At 38.9% G+C, this 9,253-nt stretch overlaps 1 protein-coding gene across 1 annotated transcript; it reads left to right on the forward strand.

Annotated features, from left to right (window-relative positions):
* Positions 1-7,339: 7,339 nt before the first annotated feature.
* LOC119546562 (putative odorant receptor 98b) lies at positions 7,340-9,014 on the forward strand. The gene is made up of 4 exons (XM_037852937.1): positions 7,340-7,652; positions 7,789-7,975; positions 8,028-8,634; positions 8,934-9,014. Exons 1-4 carry the CDS (start codon positions 7,340-7,342, stop codon positions 8,982-8,984), a joined length of 1,158 nt encoding a protein of 385 aa, XP_037708865.1. The 3' UTR covers positions 8,985-9,014.
* The last annotated feature ends 239 nt before the right edge of the window (positions 9,015-9,253 follow it).

Here is a 9,253-nt window from a genome sequence, read left to right on the forward strand (position 1 = left end):
TTTTGAAGTTCTTATTATTTTAACATAAGTGGCCATACATTTTTGTATTCTGAGTACAGAAGACAAATTAGAGACGGTAAATAATTTATAAAAGAGGATTAACTAACTAAAAACTTACATAAAAGTTTCAGTTTTTTGATATATTTCTGATATAGGGGTTTCTTCAGACCTATTAGCTAGCCTTTTTAAATGTTTTTTGCCATCCTTTTTTGTATATTTTTTTTATTTACATAGTGTAATTATTATTTGCAGGCCTTGGCTTAAACCTATCTTTAATTTCCGACAGGATTTATAGTAATAGCAATTTTCTTAGTTGTTTGAACTCTCTAATTGCCAAGTGAACTAACAAACATACAGCCTCTGACCTATGTATACTTGCATAGTATTCTTATATTTTATATGCATTTCTTTAGGACCAAAGACGACCCTTTGGTTTCGAGAGACAAACAATGGTGAAGGAAGAAAAATAGTAAAACTGCAAGTGCAACTTTTGGTCTGTTGTGGCTGTCGTTGCAGGTTGTACTAGGTACAAGATCTGCACTTACAAAAAAAGTTTGAAATGAAATGGTGGTATACTCGAATAAGTTCCATGTTTAAAAAAGGCTAATAAATATTTAATAGTACTGGGACTACTTATATAGAAGTAGGCAGGTAAAAGTGGGGTTTCCAGAATCAAAGATGTTGCATACCAAATTCTTAATCATAATAACATATTTTATCTGTTGGAGGATATCAATTTGTCCTTTTATAATATAAATACTTAATTTATTTTGAAAAGGAAAGTGTTATATTTTTCGTGAAATATTTTTTATATACGTATATACTATATAAAACTGTTGCTTATAATCTGGTAGGCTTGAAAGTGCCCTAAATTTTGTTGTGTGTGCAGTTTTTCCTTTAGTAGGTTGCAAGTTGTTGTTCTAGTTGGTTGCTGGTTGCAAGTGCCACTGACAAACACAGCTGTCGAGTGCGGCGCTTAAATGGCAAGTAAACTGCAGCCGAGCGTTTGCTTTGCTAATTTTCCAGGCTTTCCGCCTTCGGAGGCTCTTCTCCAGTGCCACACCTTCTTAGCCGCCCACTTCTCGACAATTGTGTGGGCGTGGCTGTGCACTTGCTGCTTATTATTTGCACTCGGCAAGGCCAACAGCATAATAAATTGGGCGACAGGAGGCGGTTGGTTCTGGTGTCGGGGTGAATCGGAAAATCTTTTATTCATGAATGCCGCCCCCGCCGCCCACTGCGTCCATAAAAATTGCACAATTTGAAGCGCTTTTCCCACTTTCCCCCACGAGCCGCTTAGTCTGAGACGTATGTCCAAAAAAAAAAATAATAAAAAAAGAAAGGAAAACGAGGCGAGCAGGAAAAGAATTTACGCGCCTCGAGCGGCTCTCTCAAGGATTTCGGCAATGGCGCTCCTGGAGTCCTGCCCCACCCACTTCTGGCTGCAGGCGATAGTTGCATAAATCATAAAAGCCGCACTTGTTGTTGTCCTTGCACCCCACTCCCATTTTTTTTACCACCCCACCTCCTCTCGCATCCTTGGCTTGACTTTACGACACTTAAGCAACGCAAGTGGGCGGTAAGAGTGTCTCCAAATGTCTGAATTTGATTGCACGGCCACAACAGCGACTCGAGAAGTGCCACTCCCCATCTCCAACCTCCATTTCTCCATGTAAAGGATTCAACTCCCCGCGAAAAACTTCCCGCATTTATTTATGAAGGTCTAAGGGTCTCCTGGAATTCTTCTCCGCCCACCGATTTCTGTCTTCAAATTCTGTTAAGGGAATTTTCGAGAGAAAGAGCAGCGATAATGGCGCGAAAGGTACTTTTAAATTTGATACATATAGCAACAGGTTTATTTAACTAAAGGTAAACAATACATTTTAAATTTGATACATATAGCAACAGGTTTATTTAACTAAAGGTAAACAATACATTTTATTGAATTGATCATAAATACAAATAATAACCATCTGCATAATACTTACACTTGAGAAGAATGGATGCAAACAACAGGTCCTTTACTTTAAAAATAGAAAGGTACTTATTTTGTAAACAAAAAATCTTAAAGTAAACATATTCTAAAACGTATTTACTAGCTTTTTATTTCTCTGATTTTATTATGAATGAAAAATTGTATTCGATTTTAGTTTAATATCTGTACTTTTATTGTAATCTCTTATAACATTGTATCATTTTAAAGGATTTTTTTAAAAACAATTATTAAATGTAAAGTGCTTAATGGGATTGTACAACTTTAAACTGAGTTCGTTTTCATTCAAAAATTTGCATACACTTTTTTTTTTTACAAATTTTAAAAATCCCTTGAAACTTTTTAAATGGTTTGTTACTAATCCCAACACATAAAAGTGGTTAAAGTGCTTAGCATTTAATGGAATATATTTTAAAACTAAAAACAACCTTTAAAAAGCGCTTAATGGGATTGCATGAGCTTGATTGGCCACCTGCCACCATCGACAACTGGCCCCAAACATACCACCATCCAGCATTTCAGCGGGGTCAGGAGGGCCACGCACTTAATTTATGACTCGCCGTGCAATAATTCAAAGTCATAGGCCTCCAGAGACCATTCAGGGAACACTCGACCACTCATTCGCTCAAGGGGCTTTTCAGAATGGAGGGGGCCCTACTTCCATAGTACCTCCACTTCTACCAACACCTCGCTCTGTTCGAGGCTAAGGAATTTTTAATTAAAATATTAAAGCATTGGCTGTAAGGTGTTTTTAATCTTGAGAATTGTTTTAATTGTTATTTAGGATTTGTTGTTGAAGGTTGCTTTTTCTTCACCCTGTTTGTGGTGCAATTTATGGGCGCCTAATTAGAACAGACACAGTGGCGGTGTCAGAGGTTCTGGCTTCCCTGTTTTCAGCTCGCTCTCCCTAACCAGAATTTTCTTTTTGTTTTTTTTTTGCCTTACATAAAGCCGCTTCATAATTACCATATTTTCAAATTACCATTGGCCAGGGCCATGGCCGCCATTTTCCTTTGGGCCCGCGGCCATAAAAGCTAATTGTATGCGTGCGTGGCTGTAAAGAAATGGCGGGGGAAAGGTAAATCCTTGGCATGTTGTTCCTCCATGGTGATTTATATTTAATTGTTGTCATTATGGTCATCAAAAATCGTGTGAAGCTGCCGGGGTCCTGGAGGGATATGGGGAATAGGAGTGTTCTGGGAGGATGATGGAGTGCCCAGTGCTGCTGTCGGGAATTCTTCGAGTGTTTCCTGGGTCAACACGTTGACAGATGTCTAATTGCTGGCCAGGATGTGCTCTTAGCTGCTCTCTTACCAATTTCCAAAGAGTAATATCCTTTGGGGAGAACGATGGCAATGAAACGGAAACAGGAGCACCGGCGCATGTCTCCACATTTCCATTTCGTTCCTGCGAGAGTCCTTTTAGCCATCCATCGTTTTTGGGCCTTCTTCGTTTCAGTCGTGGCCCGTTGTTTGGGGGGAATTGGTTTTGGGCCATAGCGTAAATTAAATCGACTTTGAACACAGAACACAGAATATTCGATATTGATATTCATTAAATAAAATTCAATTAAATTCGGCTTTGATTGGGTCTTGGCCGAATTATTCTCACACGCTGCTGGCCGTGTGTCGTCGCACTGAGTGACACAAACATAATTGAATAGTTGTGGATTTGATTATGCAATTGTGCCTCAAGTGGGCAAACTGACTGAAAGTCAATTTGCCGCTGGCCATGGTAGTTCATCAGCATTCGGCCACGGGCAGAGCAATAAATATTTTTAATTATTCATAAAATAAAGCGAACACTTATTTGCCTGATTAATACAATTTTCCATGTCCGTTGTTGGCTTTTTCGTTCTGACACAAATTAAATTAAACTCTTTTATTTTTTCATCTCGTTTCGATTCGTTTATCGGGCCTTGTTCGTCGGGATCTGATGTTGAAAAACATCAGCACGAACAGCGCGAACAGCACGAGCCATATTCATTAGTTGCATTAATTCAATATGAAATTCCTTTTCTCATTTGTTTTGATGTCGCTGCCCCGCATTCCACCTCAATCAACCAGTAAGCGATTGTATTTTAAATTGATTATTAATTTAAATGCGTTTTATACCTCTTCATGCGTAGCCTTACTCAATCAGAGGATATACAAACGATATCCACAATTGCTACAGAGAGTTGATAGGTGGCATATCGCAGTCATAATTAAAAATACAGCACAATCTGATTTAAAACTCAATATGGTGAAAAACGGATATTTTAGGCCTTGATAAAAAATTATTGAATTATTAAAAAATAAAGATGTGGATTTTATCTCCCAAAATATTATTGCCAAATGGTTCTCAATTGTATAATTGCATTTACTGTCCCAAAATCAAACGTTTTATTTCTTTTTTAAGCGTATTTAAAATGCAGGCTATTTTTCTTTATTTTTCCACCAGTTTTAATTGACTTATAGCATAGTTGTTGCCGTAGTTGTTACAATTATTTACAAGCGTTTGTTATTAATGAAACATGGCAATCGCAAAAGTGACTGGCGTTAATGTAATTTCCTTATTTCAACAGTTGCATCAGCTTTCGCAAATTAGCCCAGCAAAAAATGTAGTAAACAAAAAGGGGGAAGATGAAAAAAATAAACCATTTACATTAAGGTTTGAGGTCATGGATGGCCTGTTTTCCCACGAAAATGGTTTTCCTGATGGTTGAGGGGCGAAAAACAAATTACTTGGGACTTGTTTGTTTTACAAAAATACTTTCCCATTTGCGATGGTTCACGGGGCCTAGACAAAAGTGCCTCGAGATCAAAATAGGGCTTCGTCATTTGCAAATTCGACAGTTTTCTTCCTGGAGCATATTCAAATGGTGGCATAAACAGAAGCACACAACCCATCGTATTTACAGGTATTGAAAGTCGAGGGGCTCCCACGTAAGTATCTCAAAATGGGTTCTCCAACCCCCACCAGAACAGAAATATTCCAATAAATATGAGACGGGAAATAAAATATCTCTCATTAAATGATGACAGGAGCAAATATGAAAACACGCTCGCGGCGGAAAATCATCCTCGAAGCAAGGGAATACGGTTACCATCGGTGATATAGACCTCCTACTTGGTTGGGGCATTAATTACAACTGTCTAAGTACGATTCTGGATGCCCAACAAAGGTGGAATGATATATATGTACAGTACATAGGGAGGGGGCCCACGCAAAAGTACTTGAGCTAAACAAATATTTAAGTTGATTGGGGGGCGGGGGCGGCGGTGGAGTTGGCGGCTTTGCCAGGAGCAAATGCAAAAAGTTTCCACTCAAGGAGTTCACCAAATTCGCATAAATTCAATGCGTGCCAGGGCAGCCGTGAACTTTTTAATGTATTTTAAAACACTTTCCACTAAACATTTTAAGCAAACTGCTTTCGCAGGCTTTCTTTCGTTTTAGTCCGAGTCCAAGTCGCAGTCACAGTCCCCTGCCAAGTTGACTTCCTCCGAGAGCGAGGCAAAGTTTTCGCTCCTCCGGAGTTGCAGGCAAAATCCCACGGAGGCTGAAATCAAGTATTTCATTTTGGATTCAACTGCTGTCCGTGCAGTGCAACAACTAAATGGAAAAGTATTTCAAGTTGAGCCCAGTCCAACACCCATTTAACAATACTCTTTGGCACCCTTCTGCTTATAATAGCACTGAAAAAAAATCATAATATTTTATACAATTAATTTTTATATTTTTCGTTTTGCTTTTCATCCTTTGCCGTTTTTTTTTAAATTTTAGATTGGGAAATATTAAGTATAAGGTGCCTAAAAGTGTGCAACAATATTTATTAACTTAAGATGTACAAAGATGCCTTTATTCATTGCATACTTTTAGGAGCAAAATAATATGTTATTAAAAAAGATTCCAAAACCTCTAATATATTTACAAAATATTAAGTTTTAACTTTAAAATGCAAAAATTTTTTTGTTTTATTTTTGATTTTATTTATCAGTGAGCCCTTTTACTCACCTTTTTACCTCAAAACAAATGAACTGATAAGTGCTGGGTCCAAAAAAAACAATAGTTATCAAGTGACTTTGGCTGGAGTATTATAATTCTTGCGAGTTCTTAAGTCGAATATTTCACGCCTCCGTAAAAAGGAAATTCGAGTTTCGTCGAGAGGCGGCTGCCTTGGAAACGGCAGTCGAGGAGCATCAACGCGGTAATAACAATGCCAGGAATAAGAAAAAGTTCTTCAACAGTTTTCGGCCATCCTCCCCCTAAGTTTTCCCCATTTTCCCCCTTCTGTCAGCTGCCAGCTGAGTTTCGTTTCGTTTCGAGCAAGTTTTGCCTTACTGAAAATATATAAACTCCATTTTCGTGGTGTCTGGTCAGTGTGTCAATGTTTGCTTTATGTGCCTAGGCCAAAGTTGTTGCGTTCCGCCCCCAGAGAATTGCCATTTTCAAAACCTAGGTAAAAGGTAAAATTTTTAATTAATTACCCACTCTGGCTGGTTAATAATTGAGTAAATAGAATCGAAGGCAAACCAGTGATTTGCTCACTTTGGCATTCACACATTCGAATTAATAATGCTGTCGGCTGCATTGGCATTTGTGGCATTTGTCCTGAACTCAATTTGTGTGTACTTTATGACTCCACTTAGGCCAGAGTCTTAAGCTGCCAGCCAGCCATTTGCCGAGCATGTAATTGCATTAATTTATTTTCGGGCAGCTAAATTATCCGACCAAACGATGGCCAGCAAACTTTGCAGGCAGCTGGTTGCTGGAAAGCAACTACTTTTGCTGTGATCTTTGACCACGACAACAATACCACCGATACGATACCCGGTAAAAGTCTGGGGCTTAACAGTAATTAAAACCCTGAAATGTTGGGCGAATCCGAAAACAGCTGCATACAATTCGAAACTGAAGGAGGAAGGAGCTGAGAGCGATGCAAACAAAAGTTTTCACATTTGAAATGCAGCTAGGATTTGTTTAGTTTTTGCTTAGCATTGCTGCCAAATATTTGCAGTGGCTCAGGGATTTGTTTGCGGCACCACAGGCCGAGCTGCTTGAAGGCTGCAATTGGAATTTGCTTTTAATTGTTTTTAATTAAGTATAATTTATTGTGCAAACATCTGAGGAGGGCTGCTCACAATCTGCATGCTGATGCATTCAAAAATGTCTCTTCAGTGAGAAGGACTCTTTTGCAACCACCACTCGAAAAGGTTAAAGGTCCTGAGCACTTGAATTTAAATAATAAATACCATGCAAGGCTACTCGCTTTAATGGGTTATTGATTTTACTTAGCCGTTAATGAGCTTTCGTCTTTCTATAAAAGGATCCATTCACTTCTCACTACTTTTCACTCGGTTCGACATGCTGACGGAAAAGTTTCTTCGACTGCAGTCCATTTTCTTTCGTCTTTTGGGACTGGAATTGCTGGACGAGCTAGACGATGAGAGTCATCGATATCCTCGGCAAAGCATCTGCTGCATCCTTTCGGTGGCCACATTTCTTCCCCTCACCATCGCATTTGGCCTACAAAACATCCAGAATGTGGAGCAACTGACCGACTCACTCTGCTCGGTTCTTGTCGATTTGCTGGCCCTCTGCAAGATCGCATTTTTTCTTTGGCTGTATAAGGACTTTAGGTTTCTAATACAGCAGTTCCACCAAATCCTGCAGAGGGGTGAGTAATTTATGGTTAACTAAATTGTCAAACAATCATTTAAATAGAAAAATAGATGAGATACCATACTTAACAACTTAATCTCTTAATAGGGTGCCTAAAAGTATGCAAAATATATAAATATTATTTTTTTTAGAAAATCAGTGGTCGGTCGGTGCCAGAAATATATCTAGAGAAAATCATCGTGATCAGTTCATCAGTGTCTTATATAGCTACTGTTTTGTGACGGCCGGACTTTCAGCCTGCCTGATGTCTCCTTTGTCCATGTTGATCAGTTACCACCGAACAGGTCAACTGCAGCCGGATTTGCCCTTTCCCAGCTTGTAAGAAAATGTATAACCAAGTAATTCCAGAATAATAAACCATAACTTACAGGTATCCCTGGGATAATAATCATATCCTTAACTACTCTATATCCTATTTGTGGAATGTATGTGCTGCTCTGGGCGTGGCTCTGCCCACTGTTTGCGTGGATACCCTTTTCTGCTCCCTGAGCCATAATCTTTGTGCTCTCTTTAGGATTGCTAGAGAAAAAATGATGCACTTTGAGGGCAGAAGTCCTAGAGAAACCCATGAGAACCTTGTGCATATATTTAAATTATATGAGGAGTGCTTGCAACTGGGAAATTTTTTAAATGAGTACTTCAGGCCACTCATCTTTGCTCAATTTGTGGCCGCCTCTTTGCATCTGTGTGTCCTGTGCTACCAACTATCTGCCCATCTTTTAGAGCCAGCTATGCTATTCTACTTCGCTTTCACGGCAGCCATTATCGGCCAGGTTTCCATTTACTGCTTCTGCGGATCAAGCGTCAATACGGAGAGTCAGCTTTTTGGCCAGGCCATCTACGAGTGCAACTGGCTCCATATTTTGCGGGAAAACTGGCAGCTTGTGAGTTCTCTAAAGATTGCCATGATGCGGTCGAGAAGGGGATGCCCCATCGATGGTTACTTCTTCGAGGCCAATCGGGAGACACTTGTCATGGTAGGAAAGAGTTTCTTAATAAAGGGGATACCTATAAAAATATTTAAAAATTTAATTAATCTTAAATTCAAAACAATAAGTTCTACAAATATAAACATTTTATCTTATTTTTCATTTTGATCTCAAAGAGGCCGTTTTAAATCATTTAAAAAGTTACCTAAAAGTATGCAACATAAAATTTATATATATGAAATTCTTGATTGCTGCATACTTTAAGACACCTTTATAATAAAGGATACCCCTGATTATAAATATTTTATTTATCAAACTATTTAATACTTTATTTTTCTCACCCACAGATTGTGCGCAGTGCCATATCCTATGTAACTCTCCTCAGATCGCTGGCCTAGCTGCCACAGGCCCCTTTTCATTATTCAGGGACTTGTTCTGGTTTGTTTAAGTCCGGAAATATTTACAATTATGCTTTAAGCCGGTGTTGTTACAGCCAGTTGGCTAATTAAGCCATGTTAATGGCAATAACTGCTATGGAAAACCAGTGCCCGGGCCTGTTAATGCCTTTTGCATTATTGGCCTTGCATTCCAACCCCATCAGGACATTGAACGCACGTATACGTAATATTTGCTGTTGTCCGTTTGTCCGCTGCTGTAATTTGCTCTT

The sequence above is a fragment of the Drosophila subpulchrella genome, chromosome 3R (genome assembly GCF_014743375.2).
Source record: "Drosophila subpulchrella strain 33 F10 #4 breed RU33 chromosome 3R, RU_Dsub_v1.1 Primary Assembly, whole genome shotgun sequence".
NCBI lineage: Eukaryota > Metazoa > Arthropoda > Insecta > Diptera > Drosophilidae > Drosophila > Drosophila subpulchrella.